Source organism: Panicum hallii, chromosome 9 (assembly GCF_002211085.1).
Source record: "Panicum hallii strain FIL2 chromosome 9, PHallii_v3.1, whole genome shotgun sequence".
NCBI classification, from domain to species: Eukaryota; Viridiplantae; Streptophyta; class Magnoliopsida; order Poales; family Poaceae; genus Panicum; species Panicum hallii.
Genome location: NC_038050.1, coordinates 60,602,297 through 60,625,242, shown reverse-complemented (window position 1 = coordinate 60,625,242; position 22,946 = coordinate 60,602,297). Strand labels below are relative to the sequence as shown.

The following is a 22,946-nucleotide window of genomic DNA, read 5'->3' as shown; positions in this document are numbered from 1 at the left end:
GAAAACGTGGAAGCGGTGGGCTGTGTGGTGCCCGAATGCGCTAGTTGCCTTGAGTCTCTGCTCGTCTTATCACTTGGGCTTTTTTCAACTTTTCTGTTGGACTACTAATGGGCCATTGAGCGTTTGAGCTTTGTTTGATGGAATTCCTATCTATATACATAGTATTCTTCCTAAAAAAATATACATAATATTCCGCAACTTAGACGACGCCTCACGGTAGACTAGAAGAGATGTGGAACAAGCCAATCATTCATAAGCATCACGTGCAGACGACGGGAGTGATTAAGTATTCTGAATCAAAACTTTGGATGAGGTACTTGCTGAACTTTCATTCTCATAGGCTAAAAATAACAATTAGAAGGCGTCCGGCTCAAGTTCCTTTGGTTATAATATCTCGTGTATATGGACCAGCAAATATGCTAATGCGTTACTATAGAAAAATATATAAATATATTGAATAGCATATAAAATATATATATTATACACCACTACACAAATATGTCCGTGCATTGTTACGGATAAAATTGGTATAAATATCGGATACGAATAGTTACCCGTACTTTAATTTGTAAGGATCTACGTGATCGAGTTGTGGACGGCGGGCTAATCCGACTCACATACGGGATGGACCAAGACCCACAAGGCGGACCAACCAAAAAATTTAGATGGAAACCTTATTTATTTTAAAAATAGGTATAGATATGCATGTTATAATAATACATAACGTGTCGGTCGAGGACTTCCATCCTTTTCTATTTTACTCGCTAAACACTATTTCTAAACGGTTTCGAATCCTTAATTCAATATACGGTCACTCGGATTCCAATTATAACTCCGATTAACGGGCTAAGAAATTATTGCTCGCTTTAGTACTTGTTTTAGTACTAGTAGAGATAGAGATACGATGTAATCTTAAATTAGGGTTTCATATGTGCTATTGTGTAGATATTTGGGGAAATTTTTCATGCTAGATAACCGACCTTAGTCCAATCCGTCGCCAATCCCTTGATTTCGATCTAAATATTGGATGAATACTTTTTAAAGAAAAAAATACAATGATCCATGCGATCGTAGTAAGTGCTTTGCAACTATTGTGCACATGAGGCACTACTGAATGCATGCATGAGAAACCGGTGCCGATAGATATCAGGAAATCTTAGAATAATAAACAACATGCGAGCCACCCAGTATGTAGCTAGACACTGCCCCGACGAAAATATGGGTCAGTCTCGTCCTGATTCCTTTTTCTTGTGCCACACGGGTTGAAAGTTTCTACTATGTAACCCCGGAAGAAAAAGGGTGGAGGTGCGTTCTAAAGTTCCTACTACGTAACTCAAAAAAGGAGTATGGGCGTGTTCTAGCACTGTTACGTCTGCTCTCTTATGACCAGGTGAGGTTACCATTTCGACCTTATTTAATTTAATTATTCTTTTTTTTTCTTTATGTTCCCTTCCTTCCCACGCGTTAGGCATATCTGCCCGAGTATAGATAATTATACATACGCTCCGGTAAGTACTCTCTCCATCCTAAAATAAATGTTCGTTAAGAAAAATTCAGAAGTAGCAAGAAATGACCATATTACCCTTATCCAACTATAGCAATTATGATTGAAAACCGCGTTGTTTATTTGATTTTCTATATCCTCAATAAATGCAAATGTATTGGAATAAAAAAAGTAACATCTACTTAAATATTTGATTGGCTTCATGCTCTTCTCTGTATAATTTTTTCTTGATATTTAATATTATTTTAATTTGATGAACTTTACTACAATCCAAAGAACCCTCTTTATAGGATAAAATTTGAAAGCTAAATGAACATTTATTTTAAAATGAAGAGAGTATATTTTGGAACGGAGGGAGTATACGTTAGGCATCCAGGACACTACCGTGCTATACCATTCCTTCATTATCTTTGTTTCATGTGAAAGGGGCAATAGCAAAATAAGTATGTTCGCATCCAAAATCCAAACCATCTAATCTCTTGTCTATCTCGATCAACTTGACTTTTTTTCACAGCGTCGTCTCCACTCTACTGTCTACTTATGAACAGCACGTTTCGTTCTGCCATCAAAATTTGATAGGGAAAATTGGATCTATACCATTAAAAGGATCAACCTTTAGCTATTTACCATCAAAAAATTTCTCTTTAGATATTTAGCATCAAAATATCACAAGTCATAGATATATAGCACTTTATTTCCTTCCGTCGCTGGCATGTTTGTTTTTTTTTTCTTTTGCCGATTAGCAATTTGCTAGCTTCCAATTTTGCCCTCCGGCCAAAATTACTCGGACGCAAGTGCTCGTTGGTCCAGCCAGTAGCCCGACACTTTCAGCTCACTCACACAACGTGAACTCATCCACGCGAAAACAAGCAGGCAGTCGGTACAATCGAAGTTTTTCACTCGTTACGCTGTCAAGCCGTCAATGGAGGTGATGGAGAAAGCAAGGCGAGAAAGCACCGCAAGCTGAGCCCCACTGCCTCCTTTTGCTCCAAGCGATAGGCTGCTTTCCCTTCCGCTGCTTCAGCAGCAACGTTAAGAAGGGGAAGGACGAGAAAAGGCGAGAGCGGTCAGCAGCGCCGTCGTCCCTGGCGGCCACATAGTTCCCTCCACCATCTCCACGGGCATGAGCTCTAACTTATTCTTCTCCACGGCATCGTCGCCCGCCAGCATCAGCCTGTCCGAGGACCGAGCACCGCGATGCGGGCTGGGGCAAGCGAGCAAGTCGTTGCTAGTGGTCCAAGGAGCGCACCTGTACCTGAGTGGTTTTGGCCAGAGGGTAAAATTGGAAGCTGCCAAATTGCTAATCGGCATAAGGAAGGAAGGAAAATAGAGGATGCCAGCAACGGAAGGAAACGAAATGCTACAAATCTGTAACGTTGTGTTCTTTTGATGCTAAATATCTGAAGGGAAATCTTTTGATGGTAAATAACTAAAGATTGATTGGTTCTTTTAGTGGTCCATCCAATTTCCCCAATCTGATAGGGTACACCTCGCATTTGCATAACCCGTCTCTTCTACTTATTTATTTGATGGATTTGGAGGCTTGGAGCTGACTTTGACCAGCTCACGTAGATTCCGTACACGAAACCGTATCTCGGTGCGCGTGCGCGTATGCGAAGTGTCTGCCTTCCGGCGCGAGCGGGTCAACCGTACTACGGCCAGAGTACTCAAACGGTGGCCCCGTTCTTCCTCCACGGTCCGTAACGCGGGAGCCGCCACCACCTACCGACGCGGCCCCTTCAGCCTTCACTGATCGGCGGGCCCTCCCCGTCTCGCCGCTCCTTCGGCCCCGCCGATCATGTCCCGGTGGGTCCACAGGCGTCGGTGCCACTTGCCCGCCGCGACGCCTCCAAAGTCCGAGCGGCACCTCGTAGTCGGTAGTCGGTACGTGGGCGACCACGCCCGCCCGGGCCCACGGTCACTGGCAGTGCTGGCGAAGAAGCACTTTCCCACCGGGGCCCCACCTGTCTGTGACGCGGAGCGAGCTTCCTTCAGTCGACGGACCCAGCCCAGCGGTGGGGTGGGGTGGGGGGCGAGTGCCGCGACTCCTAACTCCGGTGGGCGCGCTCCCACCGCCGTGGCGGCTCAAAACCCGCCCGCCTCCGCCTCCGCCTCCTGCCATTCCAGTCGGGAGTCGGGACGACGGGGGACTTCGCCGGAAGAGAGGCCGATCGCGGAGCCAGACCGTCCTCCGGGCTCTCCGGTGAGCGATCCAGATCTCCACCGTGCTCCTCCTCTCTGGTCCCGCCAATGGGTGTTCTCTTTATCGATCGGTGGGTTGAGGATTGGGTTCCGCTATTCTGATCGTACTCCGACGCGTTCCATGCTCTGTAGGCTGAATTGCTTGTTCGTCTTGGGACTAGAATGGTGTCGCAATGTGCGGCTTCTCACCCCCACAATAAATTCGAGGGTTTGTTGGAATTTGGGACTTAAGAATCGGGGAAGGAGTGTCCACGATACATTATCCTGTGCATATTGCAAATGTTGATGATGCTTCTGCCCTGTACTGTGCGGATGGCTTAGTTTTGTGTCTGGTAATTGGGTGTTTTTGCTTATACTGTGTGATTGTTTTTCAGGACGCGGCGTGCTGGTCGGGTATCACCAGATAAGCGGCCAGTTCGCTGTGAAAGGACAACCGGGCTAGAGCGATGTTCTCCTTGTTCTACGGCCTATGGAAGTATGTGTTTACCAAGGACGAGTTCCACGTTCTTATTCTTGGTGTCGATAAGGCTGGGAAGACGGTAATTTCTGCGTGATTTTCATTTCCTATAACAAGAAGTTGATACTTCTTTATGCAATCATGGTTCCCGATGTCACTTTTACTATAAAAAATATACAACTGAGTCATGAAAAAGTTATTGGGCTCCATACTATGACCATGCTTTCAGTTCCTATTCTACTTATCGTTATGTTCTATGTAGCTACATTGCATTGCAAACACTTTACCTTTGATTGAGAATGCGATGCCAAGATTCCTTTACCTATATTGACATGTTTCTAGAACTGGTGTTGTAGACTTTGCTAGAGAAGTTGAAATCAATATATCTCAAGGGGGAAGGACTTCCACCTGATCGCGTCGTTCCCACTGTTGGACTTAACATTGGCCGCATTGAAGATGCAAATGCAAAACTTGTTTTCTGGGATCTGGGTGGTCAGGTAAGGTTACTGGTGGCATCACGCAGATTCTATTTTCTTATTAAGATCTCTGTTGCCACACTGCCCTCTATTATAGTTGATAGTTGAATGTTGTCAAGCTAATCGAGGTGGCATCACGAATATACATTTTACATTTTATCTCAAGTTTTTTAATATCTGGGGAATGTATTTTTATTAATAAACTTTAATTAGTAACTTAGCATGTTTGTTGTTCCCGGCAAATAGAAAAAATAGTTATAGTGATGCTGTACTACAAGATTATACAAGTTCAGATTCCTGACACACTTACCTGCTTGGCAGGTTGGCCTACGTACAATCTGGGAGAAATACTATGAAGAGGCTCATGCCATAATGTATGTTATTGATGCTGCTACTGCATCTTCATTTGAAGATGCCAAATCTGCTCTGGGTAAGTTAATTCCTTTTTCTTTTAGTTATGAACACTGGTTTATTGCTGATGCATTGCCTATTCTGGTAAGCATGAAGAGATCTCATTGTAAAGAACCTAACCTAAATTTCTTACTCCAGCGAAGGTTATTTGCCATGAGCATCTGAGAGGGGCACCGCTCTTGATCGTTGCAAATAAACAGGTGATGTGTTTACTTCCACTTTCCTGTAATGTCCTGAAGCATAACTTTCGTTATGTTATATTTTGTGCAACAATACATGTATTGTTAAGATTAAAATATTCAGTGCTTACAACAAAGTTGGCACTGTAGTCAAAATAACATCCTTGTCAACTGTACAAGCTGTGAGGCACACGTACCTAAATTTTTATATTGCAAAGAGACTACACGCCATGATGATGCTGAATACGTTGTTGAGCAGTCTAATAAATTTTCATATTCATCAAAACTAGAAAAAAGAGAGCTATACTCCCTCTTGTGTTTTCATGGTCCAATATATAACTTTGACCACTTATTTCATAAACATGTCCTGAAAAGATGCATGAGAGCTTTGGGGTTTCATAAAAAAAAATCTGTGATATTTTTTTAGCAACCATGTTAAATGAATATTTGTATCCCTTTGCTCTGGAATGGAGGGAATGGTAAGGATTCTCAAAGCATGTTGGAGTTTCTAGAATCAAACAAATATAACAATGAACACTATTCAATTAAAAAATGCCCGAAAACATCACATGGCGACCAGTAATTATATGGTCAGTTTTTGTAAAACTGGATCCACATCCTTCTATCAAATTGTTTACTTATTATTTGCCTTTGTTCTCATATTTTGAGGTGCTTCTGGATTTCTTTGATCAGGATTTACCTGGGGTCATCAATGATGAAGAATTGTCTGAGTTTCTGAATCTTAAAGAGCTGGATGAGAGGCCGTATATGTTTCAGGCTGTATCCGCCTATGATGGGTGAGCACAGAAACCACATTGATTCCTGCGGAAGTTCAACTCAATACATGAAATTTTAAAGAACTGTTATATTTGGTCATGGATGTTGAAATTTTACTCATTTCTCTCATGGAATAACTACTTTGAGGGCCATGCTCAAGCTTAGGGGCCGTTTGGTGAAGTCAAAGCCGGTGAAGCTAAAAAAATTGGCTCCACCAGGCTTCTAGTTCATTTTAGTCTGAGCTTACAAAACGCCTTAGTACCTAGTTGAAGCCGAAGCCGGAATAAACCCTCCCAAACAGGCCATTCTCAGGGTTGAGAGTAATTACTAATTACAACTCAAAGTCTCAAACTGAGAAGCCTTGACATGACCCACTGATTACTGGGTGCATAGTTTTTTAAAGGTCTGCTGTATCGTTTTAATGCGATAGTGATGCTTTCTTTCCAGGAGGGGGATCAAATCTGGCATAGATTGGCTGGTGGAACAAATAGAAAAATGTAAACGTACAGAGACATTGCGGGCTCGTGCTGGTGTAGCTGGAAAAATTTAGTATTCGTATGCAGCTGTCATCAAATGATTTTGTTAAACAACAAAGCATTTGAGGCGAAGGCTTCTATTGTATCGTATAAGCAGCCGTTTGCAGGCTATCGTAATTACAAGGATCATCCTTCCAGGCTGCTTAGAGTGCTGCAAGAAATATTTGGGTGCTCAACTCCTTATGATGTTGATGGCGAAGGCAATTTCGTTTGGTCTTTAATGAGTCGCATTCTTCACATTCTTCTGTACCTAAAGATCGTGACCATACATGTTTGTATGATGCTTTTCATATTAGGCTAGCATCAGTATAGAGGATCAAATGAGCCATGAACTTTATGTTCATTGTAAATGAGAAAACTGGAAAGGACGAGCAACGAAGGAATTCCATGTCATTCGTGTGGAAATAATTTCAGTGCATAGCTTTGATGTTCGAATTTACAGTAAATTCAGTTTCCTTTGTGTTTAAGATTTTGAATTACTGCCTCATGAATGTGGAGGTGGAAATTGGACTATCATGCCCAGAGATTGTAACAGGTAATCGCAGAAACTTTGATGGATGATATCAAAATGGGCTATTATTTTCAAATGCTTTATGCTTAACAACAAAAATTGATGATTTATGCTTGATGTCAACAATTTACAAATGCTCACATAAAAAAATGGGCTATTACTTCCAGTCGAGAAGCTCCTAGTTTTAGGAAACCACACTTAACTCTGAAGCTTACATCACATTCTGTAACGAGGGGATCTCACATTCTCAGATCATGCAATCCAATGGCTCCCATTCAGCACGTGAGAGTGAACTAAAGAGTCACTGGTATGGGTCCGCGATGCTGCCCTGCGAGTTTCTTTCGACCTGAACATGTAACATAAGCAAAGAGCAATCGAAAACGTCACGGGTCTGAAATTGCTGACAAGACAACAACTACAGTTAACATTTCTGGGCAAACTTATGGCGGAGTTTTGCATGGGTTTCTCTCCTAGACATGGGGCTAACAAGCCTAACAAACAGATAAAAACAGCAAAAGGAATTTGTCTTCAGGTTAGTGCTGCTGGTATTTCCCCCTAAGCTGGGCCAAAGACGCTTTGCTTCCTTCAAGGCATGGCATGGACAACTTGCCGCTGGTTGCCAAAGAAAACAATTTCTCTGCCTGAAAGAAACCACATATGACTTAGACCGGTTCCAGAGGTTTATTTGGGGGCAATAATTAAAATGCAGGCAAAGAACAAGCCCAGGAAAACAACCTTCCGTTCAATTCTGCAACACACTTTTCAAGAACAAGTTCAGGGCAATTTAAACTACATAACAGGATGCACACATTGGTAAATAAGTCTACCCCCGAAGGAAGTCATTGTTTTGTTCTTTTCTTCTCAGTGGAAAATAGTGACGAGGAAATGAACTACGAGATATTGTAACAGGGAAATGAGCCATGGCCCTCTGCATTCATATGGATACACTGCCATGATGACATGGGTACAACAGAAATCTACAAGCTCTTGCTACACTAACCCACCCAAGTCCATTTCTCTTCCATGCTATCACTAAGATTCTCTAGAACAAGTTCTGCATCTGTGTTTCCAAGTTTATAGGATCCAAGAAAGCTCAGCACTTGAATTTAGCACAAAGTCTGCTATAAGATTAACCCATTTCTCATGGTTGAATACTGACAAAATGGTATTAACATAAAAGGGCAGCAGGTTGAATTATTCTCGAGGCCCTTTTGCTTCAATACAACTTTTCATCTAACTAATAGACTCAACCATGACTTGTCTTTCATCCCCTGTCACCTCCGAACCCATGCATCTTATGTAGGTGCACACTTACATTGTGACATACCAAGCAATAATTCGAGAACTCATATTTAACAGATAATGGATCATTTACCTTACATGTAGGCATAAATGAACTCTAAATGAATGTATCCTAACAACAGCACGATGAACGTTGTCTAACAGAAATCAATGGAAAAAGGAATAGAGCTCATTAGTTAACACATAAACTCCTAAGCAGTCTATAACAAAATGATAACAGTATCAGGTACCACCTTCACACAGTAGAATCATGTAATGATCAGTACAAATCAATAATAACTTATCATAACTACTAAGGCTTGTGCATTTGTAGACAAGAAAGTTTTCTGTACTCAGAAAGAACATAATTCACTTACTTGCTCTCAGCAACCTTTCCTGTCACTCTGCCAGGATGAAACCAAAAGTGGCATGAGAAGCATAACCAGTCCAACCACACCTCTGTGAAGCATTATTCCCCCTCATGCATCAGCGGAAAACTCCGCAAGTTTGTTTGCAAAGGCAAAGGGCATGTATCTCCAACTAATGGAGATACCACAAAGTTGCCCGGTCCGACACAACCTCCGGCTAAGTAACTACAGGTACAACGTAGCCTACAAGTCTACAGCTACTAAATGACATAACAGGGGATGGAATGATTACAGCAAAATGAACACTTGAACAACAAGGATCAGCCCCTGGGACATCTGCTTCGACCTGGTTAATTATACAATACCCCACCAGCGCTAGCAAACCATAACAGTTAAAGCATTCGCCCAAGATTGTCCACCCTCAAGAAGGGCAAGTTGTGCAAATTCCCCAATATATCCTCTGTTGCATCAACATCAATATGGAAGTTGCCCATATCTTCAACCCCGCCAGCACCACTAACATTCACCCTACCACTACTATCTGTTGCCTGCGCCGCCTCATTTATGTTAATTCCCCTCACCTCCTCAGCCCGTCCATCTCCACCGTCCTCATCCCCAGCCCACCCTTCCTGTCCAAGCATGGACGAATCAATGCCGCTCTCCACGCCACCACCAAAAGAACGTCTCTTGAGCCCCGCTCCAACCCTCTTGCGAGCGGTCGTCTTCTTGATCCTACCTCTAGAGGAGCCACCACGAGCACTGCCAACCTGCGGCTGCCTAATATTGCTCCCACCGCGGTACCCTTGGCTCCTACCACCAGCACCTTCGCCACCGGGAGCTGTGTTCCACGGGAACATCTTGTAGAATGCCTTCCAGTTGCCACCCAGGTCAGCCGCATTGGGAAATCCGAGGGGGAAGAACCCCCAGGCGCAGTGGTACATTTCGGTGCCCGGCACGATAGTCGGCGCGGCAGGGATCTCAGCGGCCACGAACCCACGGCGGCACCCCTCGTTGGGGCACTTGAGGGCACGCCCGACCAGGTCGCGCGGGTACTGGTGCACGTAGCAGCAGAACGGGCACGCCGTCCAGAACTCCGGCGGATCGGGGGCCGGAGGGGCGGCGGCGGCCGCCGCGGAGGCATGCTGGGAGGGAGGGGGGGTACCCATCGCTTGATTGGCAGAAGGCGGGGGGCGGCGGGACGGATCGGAGAGGACGGCGTAGGCGTCGTTGACGAGGCGGAGCGCCACGTCGGCGCCCGGGTGCGGGTTGCGCGGGCTGAGGAGGAGCGCGAGGCGGCGGAAGGCGCGGGAGACGGCGGCCTGGTCGGGGGCGGCCCCGGGCGGGAGCTGCAGGACGGCGAGCGGGTCGGGCTGGCCCGAGGGGAGGGCCGACTGGGAGGCGAGGAGGACGTCGGTAACGGCGAGGAGCTCATCGGCGCCCGCGAGGAGCGGGTCGGACTCCACGGCCCGCTCCGCGAAGCGCTTGCAGCCGACGAGGTCGCGCGCGGCGAGGAGCTTCTCCGCGATCTCCAGCCAGCGCTCCGCCTGCTCGCGGCCGTCTCCGGGGCCTCCCCCGCCGCCGCCACCACCGCCACCGCCCCCGCTCCCGCCGACGGAGAAGTTCATGGCGTCTGGGGGAAATGGGGGTGGGGGGCGGAGGCTGCTGGTTTTTGGTTTGGTTTGCGGAGGGGGCGCCTGGACTTTATGGTGCGGGAGGATTACCCAGCGTTATTCCAATTAATTACTCGCCATTTCTAGGGGAGCGCGTTTTGTTAACTTCCTGCTGTATCCGCATACCAGACCGTTGATAGTGCGATATTACGGTGACGGATAATCAATCCACGTCAGCTAGGCCCGCCACTAAGAATACATCACCTGAGGTAAATAAATAAATAAATAATGCTTGAGTATATTTCGAATGTTTCTAGCTAAATGTGTTCTTGAATACGCAAAAAAAAAAAGCTGATGCCTGACAACTCGTTGAAAGAACCTTCGATTTCCAAGAATATCCCTTGAACCTCAAATTTGTTTGGGCTTCGTTTGTGCTTGTGATGAGGTCTCTTTAACAGTGAGAAGTACATTACATGTCAATCTCAAGATATGATAGTCTAGTCTACAGTTTCTAGACGGAGCCCGATAGATCCGCTCATCTGCTACTGCATAGCGTGTACTACGGAACAGTACGGATTTTAAAAAGGCTGGTTTGGTTCGTTAAAGAAAATCTTATCATTTAGAAGTATTAAATAAAATCTAATTACAAAACTAATTGCAGAACCTCAGGGCTAATTCGCGAGACGAATCTAATGAGGTATATTAGTCCATGATTAGCGGATGATTACTGTAGTATCACTGTGGCAAATTATGGATTAATTAGGCTTATTAAATTTGTCTCCGAATTAGCACCCATCTGTGCAAAAAGTTTTATAAATAGATTTTATTTAATACTTCTAAATAGTAAGATTCTCTTTCATACAACGGGTCTAAACTTTAAACTTTAGAGGGAGGAAACGAACACAAGCTATAAACTTTAGAGGGAGGAAACGAACACAAGCTAAGGGTGTGTTCGTTTCACCCCTCTAAAACCCGAAACATCTAAACTTTAGACGTTTGGCACCGAACAGTCCTCTAATTCAGACTCTAATAAGACTGCGATTCTTTAGAGGGACCGAACCCTCTAAAATTTTTAGAGACCTATAATGGAAAAGGAACACACCTTAAGTTTGCATATCACACGAGCGACACTCTGACAGCTAAGCTACGTGGTTGACCTGATGAAGCAGAAACTACTGTACCGTGAAACCAACATGGCCTCGCGTAATCAATTACACGGCGTACCTGTCGCTATCGGTGCTACCGGCCGGCAGTCGCGCCGGTGCACGATGCGACGGCGCCGTCGTTGCGCTCCTCCTCCTCCGCCATGGTGTCCGACATGCTCTTCCCCCTCGTCTCCGGTAGGCTGGCGACGAACAGGCCGCAGCACCCGATGGCGACCCCGAACACGCCGAACGACCAGAAGCTCCTCTCGCGGCCCAGCGCGGCGAGCACGGGCGCCGCCACGCCGCCCAGCACCAGCGCCTGCCGCACCAGCCCTACCGCCGAGTTGCGCACGGACGTCGGGAACAGCTCGGTGGAGTAGACCAGCATGACGTCGAACGCCGTGCACGCCGCGAAGAAGGACAGCACCTCGGCGGCCATCCGCGCCGCCGCGGCGCCCCGCGGGACGGCGGCGCACGCGAGGCTGCACGCCCCGGCCGCCGTGGTGAGCGCGACCACCGAGCTCCGCCTGTTGGCCCTGCGGATGAGGAGCCACGCGAGGACGGCCGACGGCAGCTCGGCCAGCGCGTTGTACGTGACGCTCAGGTAGAGGTTGGAGCCAAGGCTGCCGACGTTGAGCGGCATGCCTAGGGAGACCATCCCCACGCCGAAACTGGTCGCCATGATCGCCGCCAGCCTCCGGAGCGCCCACCGCCGCCCCGACATGGCCTGCAGCGCGGCGAAAACGCCCTCGCCGCTCGCCCCGGCGTTGTCCTCGTGCACCACGCACGCGTCCAGCATGGAGAAGCTGGTGGCCGTTGCGCAGCTTCCGTTGAGCGACATGATCTGCCGCAGCCCCTCCATGGCGTCCTGCTTCCGGCCGCGCACCAGGAGCCACCGCGGCGATTCCTGGACAAGGAAGTAGACAAGGACGGAGTAGCAGATACAAGGCACGGACGTCCAGACGTACAAGTTCCGCCAGGACGCGTCGCGGAACGCGTAGGCGAGTGCCGGGAGGGACAAGAACCCGACGGCGAAGCAGAAGAACCCCGTCACGTTCACCGTGTCGCGCCACCGCTTCCCGACGAGCTCCGTGGAGAGGACCAGCGTGCACGTGCCCACCATCGACCTGAAGAAGCCGGACACCAACCGCAGGGCGGCGTACGCCCAGATGTTGGGCGCGAAGACGGTGAGCACGCCGGCGATGGACGTGGACGCCAGCGACACGAGGAGCATCTTCTTGCGGCCAAGGAGGGAGTCCGCGAGCGTCGTGAGCAGGAACCCGCCGGCGAGGCAGCCTGCGAAGAACGACGACGCCGGAAGCGAGACGAGCGCCGGGCCGGCGCAGTTGAGGGCCCACTCGGAGACGACCGAGGCCACGGCTGGCCGGTCCCACGCCCACGAGCCCGGCGGGAGATCACAGGGCGAGACCGCGGCCGGGGAGCACGAAGCATTGCCGGCCGAGGCGGCGGTGAGGCAATGCCACCGCGGCTCGGCGTCCGTGAACGCGGAGATGAACACCTGCTGCGCGTCGAAGGCCCAGGCGAATGCGACGAAGACGGCCTTGAGCAGCTGCATGACGCCGGTGGCGCCGATGTACATCTCGATGACGTCATCGATGGATGGCTCCTTCGACGCCGGGGCCTCCTGGCTTCTCGTTAGGAGTGGGGCAGTGGCCGCGTTGGCCATTGACAAGGTTGCGTGTGCTCGTGCGATTCTCTACCTGTAGGTCGGAGACGATGCTGGATTAATTAGAGGCACTATTTAACCTACTTGGTTTTCGGTGATGCTGTGGAGTGTGGCCTGTGGCCGTGATCTGACGTCCAACAACCCGTATGTGTCTTCAGTGTCTGGGTTTGTTTTTCTTATTAATTACTCCGTCCGTTCCAAATTATCAGGATTTTGATTTTTCTAGTTGCATAGTTTAATTTTTTTATGCATCTGGATACCTATTTCTATCTAAGTGCATAGTAAAATCTATATATTTAAAAAATAAAAATAAAATAACTAATAATTTAGGACGGGACGGAGCAAGTACGTGCTAGTCATGTATTCTCCCATATCCATTTTGAATTTTAAAATAGAACCCTCGTATATTGAAATCATTAGGTTAATGTGATCTCAATGGCTAAAATAATAGGAGACGTAGTAGGTAACCTATAATTATTTTCTTAGAGCAATATCTGTGCATGATTTTTGCATGATTTCATTACACTATTACCAAAGCTGTCACGTCAACTTTACAACGAAATGAAACTTTCTATCTCAGCGCGCAATTTCATAACATTGTATTATAAACATGTTGCATCATTTAGTTCTTATACAGTTCCTGTTTGTTTCAGCTTATGGCAGATTTTAAAGGTTCGATTTTAAAAAATATAAAAGCAGATGACTCTTAGAATTCTCGATTCTGGGAGTCAATCTGACTTTTGGTTTTTCTAAAACCAAACCTCCAAAATCGACCAGAAGCTGAAACAAACGGAACCATGGTATTGTGATCAAATGTGTCTTGCGATGAAACCTTAACATTCTCGGTACAAGTTTTGTTGTGTTTCATGGAACTCGGTAACCGAGGCCGCTAGGAATGAAATCCTCTCCTTTTCTTTTCTCGTAATAAGTTTGTCAAATCAGCAAAATTGCTGATGCTCATAATACACTATGGAGACTGGTCTTAGGAAATTAAACTAGTAAGAGATCATGGTGCAATCAATGACCCGGATTTTGCTCGAATCCTCCAACTGGAATCAGATCTACTGGAACAAGAACGGGATGTTTATTTCATTTTCTAACACGACAGCTTGCTTGCCCTGGTAGAGTAGCGTTGGAATAAAAAAGGAAACGTGACATGGTGACGTACGTAGGTGACTTTTTCTATTATAATGTAATAACATAGTACTATATGTACATATTTTGGCAAGAGATCGCGGCACAGCAAGTTCACGGGATCCTTTGATTCAGACTAAGGCCCTGATCGTTTCCTACCCTTTAAATTTTAGACTCATCACATCAAAGAGAATCTTATCATTTAGAAGTATTAAATAAAGTCTAATTACAAAACTTTTTGCACAGATGGGTGCTAATTCGCGAGACAAATTTAATGAGCCTAATTAATCCATAATTTGCCACAGTGATGCTACAGTAATCATCCGCTAATCATGGACTAATATACCTCATTAGATTCGTCTCGCGAATTAGCCCTAAGGTTCTGCAATTAGTTTTGTAATTAAACTTTATTTAATACTTCTAAATGATAAGATTCTCTTTGATGTGACCCCTCTAAACTTTATACCCCAGAAAACGAACACACCCTGCGTTACTACACGTTAGCGTTATAGGTCGTCTTATATAAGTTTACTAGAATTTTTTATTAGATGGCGGAGAGAGAGAGGAGAGAGAGAATAAGGTGGTTGTTTCATAAGACAACCACGTTATAGGCTAAAAATTTAGAACTATGAGATTATATTTTTACCATTGTACAAGTTGTTGTTGCCATACAACTCATAATATTTTCTTTTTCTATGCACAAAGTATGAAATTATGTATTTTCTATAAGACAACTTATAAGACAGCTCATTGTATATATTTTTTGTTACATCGTTTTTAAGATGATGTGGCGACGCAGAAGACCGTCTATTGTTTTAGACCAATGTACTTGCCCTAAATAGATTAGATTTAACTTGAAGAGGAGAGATGGTTGCCTTTTTCAAAGGTGGTATGTTTGGCTGCGTTGTTTGAGGAAAGAAATATATGGCATTTCCAGAATTACAGGTTGGAACAAATAAAAGGACACGTGACACGGTGACATGCATGGTAGGTGGGCTTTTATTGTAACGTGACTTTTTTTTTATTCTGTGCGTGTAGATCAGACCTCGAGGAAGAGTACATTCTCAAAAGAAAAAACCGAAAGGTTTGCCTGACGCCCTGACTCCATCCGCGTGGTAATCTCAATATCCGGTAAATTTTTTATCCTTTAATTAAAATTGATTTTTTCTTTCTCTTCATCTCTTTTGTGCATGTGCTGTTTTCCTGGCCCGTGATCTGTTCTGTGGCTTGGTTCTGATACGTTTGCGTGTTACTGGGCTGGGCCTCTTGTCCCTCCCTCTCTCCACGCATGGTATGCCCGTCATCCCACCAGGCCCAGCCGCGACGGAAGGGCAGCAGGCCTGGCCATCCGAGAAAACCAGCGGGAGGGGAGAAAACAAGGAGAGGAGGCAGCGCGCCACCGCCGCCGCATCCCAAGCTCCAAAACCCTAGTGGCTCCATCCATGGCCGCCGCTCCACAGGCCGTGTCGGCACCCCCGTCCGCCGCCACCCCGAACCCCAGCAAGCGCAAGACGCGGCCCAAGGGCAAGGGCAGCAAGAACAAGGCGAAGAAGAAGAAGCTCGCGCGCTCCGAGCAGGACGACTCCGTCCGCCGCCAACGCAACAAGCCCAGCGCCAAGTTCCTCAAGCTGCTCCGGAAGCGCGCCCGCGACTACAACTCCGACGATGACGAGGAAGAGGAGGAGCAGGAGCACCCGCCGAGCCCACGCCGCCGCCGCCGTGACGACGACGGCGAGGACGACGACGACGAGGCCCTCTCCCACTCCGACCAGGAGGAGGACGAGGAGGAAGAGGGGGTCTCCACCTCTGCCGTCACCAGGTTCGAGCAAGGCTGCAGGGCGTTCCGCGTCGCCTTCCTCAAGATCATGAACAAGAAGCTCCCTGACGACCCCCTGGTAATTCCCACCATTCCTTCCTTCCTTAAACATATATTGTTCATGCATTTCTTCCTTTAGTGACTGATGCATATGAGCGAGCAAGAAAAATGAAAGAGAAGAAGAAAAACTGAAGAATTATATGTTAAGACTCTGCTGACGCGTCTCCCTCTCTGCCTAGGGTCCAATCCTGTCAGCGCACAAGAAATTGGTCGCCGCCAAGTTGGCCGAAGAAGCAGAGGAGCGCAAGCCCAAAGGGGAGGCTAGAAAGGAGAAGCGAGTGGTATGGCTCTCACCTCCCTTGCTCATTGGCTGTGCTCTCTCATTGAAATGTATTTACTTTAAGCCATTTAATTTGCTCTGGTTTGGTGGGGGAAAAAAGGCAGCAGAGAAGGGCCATGTAATACCTAAAGATCACTTGGACAGCAAAGAGAAGGAACTCATCAAGGTTGCTACCAAGGGGGGTAATGCACTGTTTTCAATACCATGTTTTGCCTATCTCTGGCTATAAATTTCACCAAAAATCACTCTGTTGCTCACTTATGCTTTTTTCCCGTGAATTTTCCGGCTGCTGGTGACTCCAGTTGTCAGGCTGTTCAATGCGGTAAGCCCACCAATCTTATCTCAATATCAAAGTACATGTAGCTTGGCAAGTTAATTTTCTAAATTGAAACGAGTTGAGCTGCCAATAACTCTACCTCAACTCCATTCTTTGCTTCCTTAATTGTTTTTGGGTGTTCATCAATCAATTATATGAAAGTAGGTAATATTCTAGGTCTTAGGACAGAGAACCCTCAGTTTCTGTCTAAACCATTTACTCCACCTCAATTATATTCTTTCTTCCTTAATTGATTTGGGTGTGTAAGTAATATTCTAAGTCTTAGGACACTAGGACAGATAACACTCGATTTCTTTCTGAAGCACAACATTTTATGACCACTCCATGTTTGGTCAACAGATACAATTGTAACTCCATGTTTGGTCAACAGATACAATTGTTTAGTCTAATGTCCAAAAGTGGCTTCACTTGCATACTAAATGATAGTGGAAAATAATTTATGTTTATGCGAATATTGTTTGCACTGATTGGCTGATAATTATTGGAATTGCCTTTTCTTTCCAGGTGAGCAAGGCACAGAAACCTCGGAAAGATTTGAACCCATCAAGAACTAAAGATGCCAAAGGTATGTTTTCACCTTCATGCTAGTATGATGCAGCTATTCTTCTTCTGTTGTTTGTGAATTACTTTGTTCATTGTTGTATTCTACATCTGCTAAAACTAAATTTTTTGTGGACCATCTACAGAATTATGCATTGGCTAGCATATTTCTTACCTTCTTATAGGATTTTAGTTATTTTGGTATATTATGGATATCCTAATTTATTTGTTATGATTTTAATTAAGACTAATGTCCAACATGAAAAGTTCCTGCCCAAACACGTACTGGAGGGTGACTTTGTTTACTAGAACATCATGTATGACTAGTAGAATAATGGTGCCTGGACTGGTGCAATTTTTCTCTAAATTCTGGTTAGGCATCATACCAAACTGATCACCAGGAGCATGTCAAGCCATATTAATTGATGGTGGAATCACTAGACTAGTCAAGTTATTTTGCTCTATGTATCCAAATTACATATGGGGTCATATCTTTCATGGTTTTGAGTGAAGAATGAGCTGGTCCACATTTGTGTAAGCCCTTATCTGATTAGGTCTCATGTGGAGCTCTCAATCTTGAGCAGTGTAGGATTCTGTTAGCTAGACATAAAAATCACAACAATTGATGGTCCACTGGATATGACCTCTTGATTTATGATTCTATTTTTGTAAGCAGATGCACACTTGTTTGACATTTTGCTCAAGAACATACAAATTAAGAGGCACAAACAATGGCAGCATCTGCATGCCTTCCATGGCAGCGCAAGATCATATTATATTAAACTTATGATGTGTGTATTATGTTTATTTTTATTCACTTCATTTTGAGATACACCAGCCACTCTACATTTCATTTTGATATACACCTGCCACTCTACTACGATTTCCAAATATTCTGAAAAAAAACCCTGATATCCTGGCAGTTTTAGCAAAGGAAAGGAAAAACACCTTCCTCGCGGAACTGGAGATGCCATCACATCAAGATAAAAAGAGCCAGGCACCTTCAAATTTCTCTAAGGTACCAACTGCTAATTATTTATTGGGTGGCTCCTTTTATTCTCACAATATGCCACTGATGTTCAGATGCCTTGTCGGACGAACCACATGCCATCCTTATTCCTTAGCAAGTGTCATAACTGTAGGACATGCATCCATCCCTTGGAAGTGAGCATTTTGCGATATTCTCTTTACTTAAAAAATCACTTTCCTAGCTTAAAAATTTAAATGTTTTTGATGATAGTATAAACTTATATCTTGAAGTCAAGTTAGTGCAACTCACGGGGATATCTGCTGCACTTTTATTTACTTTGACAAACAGTATTACATGCTAAATCTGATACATTATTTTCTAAAATTTACCAAACAGAGTGACTGCAGAAGTAAAAATTCACATGGCGTTTATTACTGGGAACCCACCACTACTTTCTGTAGTTACATATATGGGTTGATGCTTGGGAAAATATTTCATACTGTTACTTGACATGAAATTTCAATTAATGTCTGTAGTCCACTGCCCTTTATTCACTTGAGTTTCAAAGCCCTTGGTTGAAGCCCAAAAGACATTGTACACTCCCTTTTCTGTTGAAGTTTGGGTTGTTGAGATGAGGGGTTTTGCCATGTGGCATATGGAGATCAGGAGATTTTGAGTAGCATGATTTGTACCGACCAATTACAACCTCTCTTTAAGGTATATATCAGCCACGTAACCCATAGTTATTAAGCTGGATTTTTTTTTCAAGCTAGCTAACCTGCTAGTCCATTGTTTGGGCAAAGTTCATTGCAATAAGGGTAACCACACTTGATCAATTTTTGAAAAAGTGGTGACTTGTGCTGGGCATGGCTCACCTGTTGCGCTTTTGCCTAAACTGGCAAACTGGATAGTCTGGCTGACTAGATCTGACAACCATGACCACATTGTAGGAGGAACCACTGTAGCAGCAGTAACCATGAGCACCATGACAAGCACCAACTCCTTTATGCGATCCCCTCTCTCTATCTAACAAAGTTAACATGGCTAATGTTCTCCTTGTGCTAATCTGCTGCCTAGCCACTGTAGGTAGACAGTACCCACAGCCAGTCTAGGGATTTTTAGATGACTGCACTTTACCAAAGCTCAGATGGTCAAGCACATATGGTTCGACCTCAGATTTACCAAAGCCAATATGGTAATGCACATGGTTTAACCTCAGATTTCACTAACTTTCAGTTAGCAGATTATTTATGGTTCTAAGAAACCGTAGGTAGGTTAGTTTGTTTGGAAATGATTTGCTGTTGAAATGCTACATGGCAAGAATGACACGGCTGGACAGGAATTGGAAAAGTAGCACCCTAGTGTTTTCTTAATCTAAACAAGAATTATAGACGTCAGGCGAAATTTTTGCCTTCACAAATTAAAGTCTCATGATGTTTAGTTACTCGTAGCCTTATAGCTGTCTAGTCAACATCAGAATAAAGCCTAGCTATTGCAGTGGTTGGTTTTAAGTGAATCTTAACTCCCGGACCTCAATGTGGCCTGGAACGTCTCATAATTGATCTGCCTTTTCTAGCGTACCGGCAAAGACGAACATGAGCCAGCATGGGCACCCCTGCGAGACACATACATGCTTGGTTCTAAGTTAAAGGACTGGGATAAAATGAAGGTAAGGTCTCGTGATTTATATACACACATTCTTTCATTTGGCATCAGTGCAACACTGATAATTTAAATATGTCCACTGACTTTGCCTTGTTGATCTAACCGATTTCTTTTGTTTCATGAGAGTAGGATTCTGCTGCGGAGATGCAGGCAGAGGTTCCCTTAGGCGACTCTTCGGACGAGGAATAGGAATACAATCTGTTTACTCAAAGCCATATTAGAGATTGATTCTGTTGCTGTATTCCATGCTCGTTTGTAAAGCGAGTTGAGCTGTGTTCTGGATATTCAAATTATCAAATTCACACCCCCTCTCATTTGTTTTGTGTGCTTTTTTTTTTCATTGCATTGCATTTCCGCTAAATATATAATGTCTTATAGATGCATTTGGCTGTAGGCTTTGGGATGGTTGGTTGCATTCACCAGTCTACCGGATATGCCTGATGTTGAGTCGCCTGTGTTAAGGCAGGAGACGTTTGGAAAAGTAGAAAGGCAGGAGGGAAAATCATTTCTGTATTGTTTTTTTTTTGAGGAATCAGGAGGGGACTCCCCCTACTGTGTGTGTGTGTGTGTGTGTATAATTTAGAGAAAGAAGTAACAAAGTACATGAAACTCAAAAAATTCGAAACAAAAAAAGATGATAACTGTTCCGAAAAGCTCTGTCCATGATTCAATTCCGGGGGGATATGCCTTCTTTGCTCTGTGCATAGCACGAGGAAACTCCTTTCTAAAAATCTCGTTGCGGCAGTGGTGCACTGATGGCTGAATTTCTTGCAGCGATGTCGTAGTGTTGTGTGATCCAAAAAACCTTAACATAGTCTAGTGGCATTGATCCTGAGAGTAGAAGGCAGGTAGATGATAGCAAGGGCTAGAACTGCAATTGAAGTCTAATGTTGTTTGATTAGCCCGTTGAAGTTTGAATGCATATGGATTTGAAGTAAGAAACGCTTGACAGTAAGCTTTAATGTTCTTAGCTTTTAAACATTCTTGAAAAAAAACATGACACTTGCGATTTGTGATCATTAGGGCAGTGATCTATTATGAGCCCACAGCAAGTGGTGCAGGAGATCGACCAAGAGTCCGGGCAGTGCAACAGCCACCTCATGGCGCACAAGGAGGTTAGTGGCCGCTGAGGAAGTGCAAACCTGCAGGTGATGGCAGCAAGCAGCCAACGCACCTGACCTGATGATGTGCGAGTGCCGAGAGGAGGATAGAAGTTTCGGTGGAAAAAGCTAGGCAGCGTCAGGCTGGATTTGATAAGAGCAGAAGGCAGAGTTCGGTGAAGACATTTGGCTTAAAATTAAGTAAAATTTGGGTCAGCCTGATGGAGTATGATGTATCATAATATGGACAAGTCAATCGTCCCAGTATACCTAGAAGCTTGGCAATTCATGCTGACTGTCACTGAGGAGTAATGTACTATATAATTAGCACAGTATCTGCGGAGAACGTAATTAAGATTGTTTCAGAGCCAATCCAAGTCCATCGTGGCCACCGACCACCCTAGTCCGGGCTGAGGACGCGTCGTCACACCCATCGCCTGAAAACTTGGCCGCCGCGCGTGGAACGTGCCGCCCACTACTGTCGGTGGCCGGCCTGCTCCTACCTGCTCGATCGGATCGTCGGACTAGCCGCGCGCCGTCCTCGACCGATCACGCCATGCGTACGAGCTCGTGCTCCAACCGTTGCGCGGAGATGGAGGAAAGGCGAGAAAGGTGTGCGCGCGCCGGCGTTTTCCTTAGCTTTTGGCCCGTCAATTTGCACGCCTGGATCGGAGTTGTTTTCCGCCGCCGCTCTTCGCGCGCGCGGGCTGGGTTGTATGTCTCGCTGTGAAATCATTCGCTCCGGTGGGAAAAGCTGCAGAAGACGACGGCAGGTGATGGAGGCGAATGCGGCGGCCGGGGTGGAGTACTCTGCAGCGGCGGGTGATGTGCAGGAGAAATATGGCGGCGGTGATGTAGCTGTGGTCTCCAATACAAGGGGGGCAGTGATGAGACCAAAACCGGCGCATCTGCTATGTATGCACAGGAAGTGACGAGCATGTCTACATCCATTTCAAACACATACTGATGCTCATCAGTCAACGCAATTAGCATTTCCATTTTCCAAACGGAATCATAAGAACATCTCAACGCCCCCACATGTTTCGGGATACAATACGAAGTTACTATAACTACCGGATTGGTGTTAATCTACTGCAAAGTGAAATGGAGACATCGACTTTTATTGTCGCACGTGTTGCACGGCTACACGTGCCTCATTTTTTAAGCCGCGCTTCATATTCGACCTGCTCATATTTTTTTAGAGAAAACAGAGGATCTCAGAAATCGAGCTCTGACTGCCCATCCATCAGCGGCTCAGCGCCACCAGAAATTCATGACACGCACGATGGTTGTGACTAAGCATGCAGATAATCTTTTAACAGGACTGATGTTTTCCAATCATAATGCAGATATGCCTTGGGTCGAACCGGCTTCGCACCACCCGATCCATGCAACAAATTAGGATCGATGGATTGATCCAACCGCTGCTGCTGTTATGGTCTATGTGAACCGATGGTTCTCGTGGGTTGACCCTACTGTACGCTGTGCGGGTGCCGCGCTGGTTCGTCATCGACTCGTTAGCCTCCTGCTGTTCTGAAATAAGTAATTATTTCGTACGGAGATAAAAGCATTTTGCTTCTGGGACGAGAGAGAGGGAGTCATGCAAGAAGCTCAGAGATCTCCAGCAGCAATATTCTTACTCAAGCCTCTACTCTACGAGTAGAGTCCGAGAGTGAAAAAATCCACTGCAACAGAGCTCCTACTTACATCCTTGCTCTAGGAGGCCCTTGCTTCCCCCACCCAAACACCTTCTCCCACGGGTCCGTAGGGAGGTCCCTACTCGGTCCTATCCTCTCCGCGTCCGCATGTTCCGCTCCTTCCCTCGCGAGCGCCGCCGCCTGTTCTGCTCCTTCCCCCGTTAGCGCCGCCGCTCCATCGACCGCCCCGGTGCGCAGAACAG

General features: G+C 45.8%; 4 protein-coding genes across 5 annotated transcripts; 2 read left to right on the top strand and 2 right to left on the bottom strand.

The window, feature by feature from the left end:
- The first annotated feature begins 3,497 nt into the window (after window positions 1–3,497).
- LOC112875296 (ADP-ribosylation factor-related protein 1-like) lies at window positions 3,498–6,988 on the top strand. Its single transcript, XM_025939095.1, has 7 exons — window positions 3,498–3,707; window positions 4,081–4,245; window positions 4,520–4,660; window positions 4,961–5,069; window positions 5,189–5,250; window positions 5,923–6,026; window positions 6,454–6,988. Exons 2-7 carry the CDS (start codon window positions 4,153–4,155, stop codon window positions 6,554–6,556), a joined length of 612 nt encoding a protein of 203 aa, XP_025794880.1. The 5' UTR covers window positions 3,498–3,707; window positions 4,081–4,152; the 3' UTR covers window positions 6,557–6,988.
- Window positions 6,989–7,425: 437 nt separating this feature from the next.
- Window positions 7,426–10,389, bottom strand: LOC112875295 (zinc finger X-linked protein ZXDB-like). The gene is made up of 2 exons (XM_025939094.1): window positions 8,712–10,389; window positions 7,426–7,694 (listed from the first exon to the last, which is right to left on the bottom strand). Exon 1 carries the CDS (start codon window positions 10,325–10,327, stop codon window positions 9,095–9,097), a length of 1,233 nt encoding a protein of 410 aa, XP_025794879.1. The 5' UTR covers window positions 10,328–10,389; the 3' UTR covers window positions 7,426–7,694; window positions 8,712–9,094.
- Window positions 10,390–11,425: 1,036 nt separating this feature from the next.
- LOC112878290 (organic cation/carnitine transporter 2-like) lies at window positions 11,426–13,144 on the bottom strand. The gene has a single exon (XM_025942738.1). The coding sequence runs from the start codon at window positions 13,142–13,144 to the stop codon at window positions 11,552–11,554; it is 1,593 nt and encodes a 530-aa protein (XP_025798523.1). The 3' UTR covers window positions 11,426–11,551.
- A 2,464-nt stretch (window positions 13,145–15,608) lies between these two features.
- LOC112878086 (RRP15-like protein) lies at window positions 15,609–20,262 on the top strand. 2 transcript variants are annotated; one of them, XM_025942488.1, is made up of 9 exons: window positions 15,609–16,173; window positions 16,334–16,435; window positions 16,535–16,616; window positions 16,737–16,756; window positions 17,276–17,336; window positions 18,235–18,329; window positions 18,395–18,475; window positions 19,858–19,950; window positions 20,076–20,262. In XM_025942488.1, exons 1-9 carry the CDS (start codon window positions 15,721–15,723, stop codon window positions 20,133–20,135), a joined length of 1,047 nt encoding a protein of 348 aa, XP_025798273.1. In that variant the 5' UTR covers window positions 15,609–15,720; the 3' UTR covers window positions 20,136–20,262. The 2 variants fall into 2 exon arrangements, with proteins under 2 accessions (XP_025798273.1, XP_025798274.1); XM_025942489.1 differs by lacking the exon at window positions 18,395–18,475.
- Window positions 20,263–22,946: the final 2,684 nt, after the last annotated feature.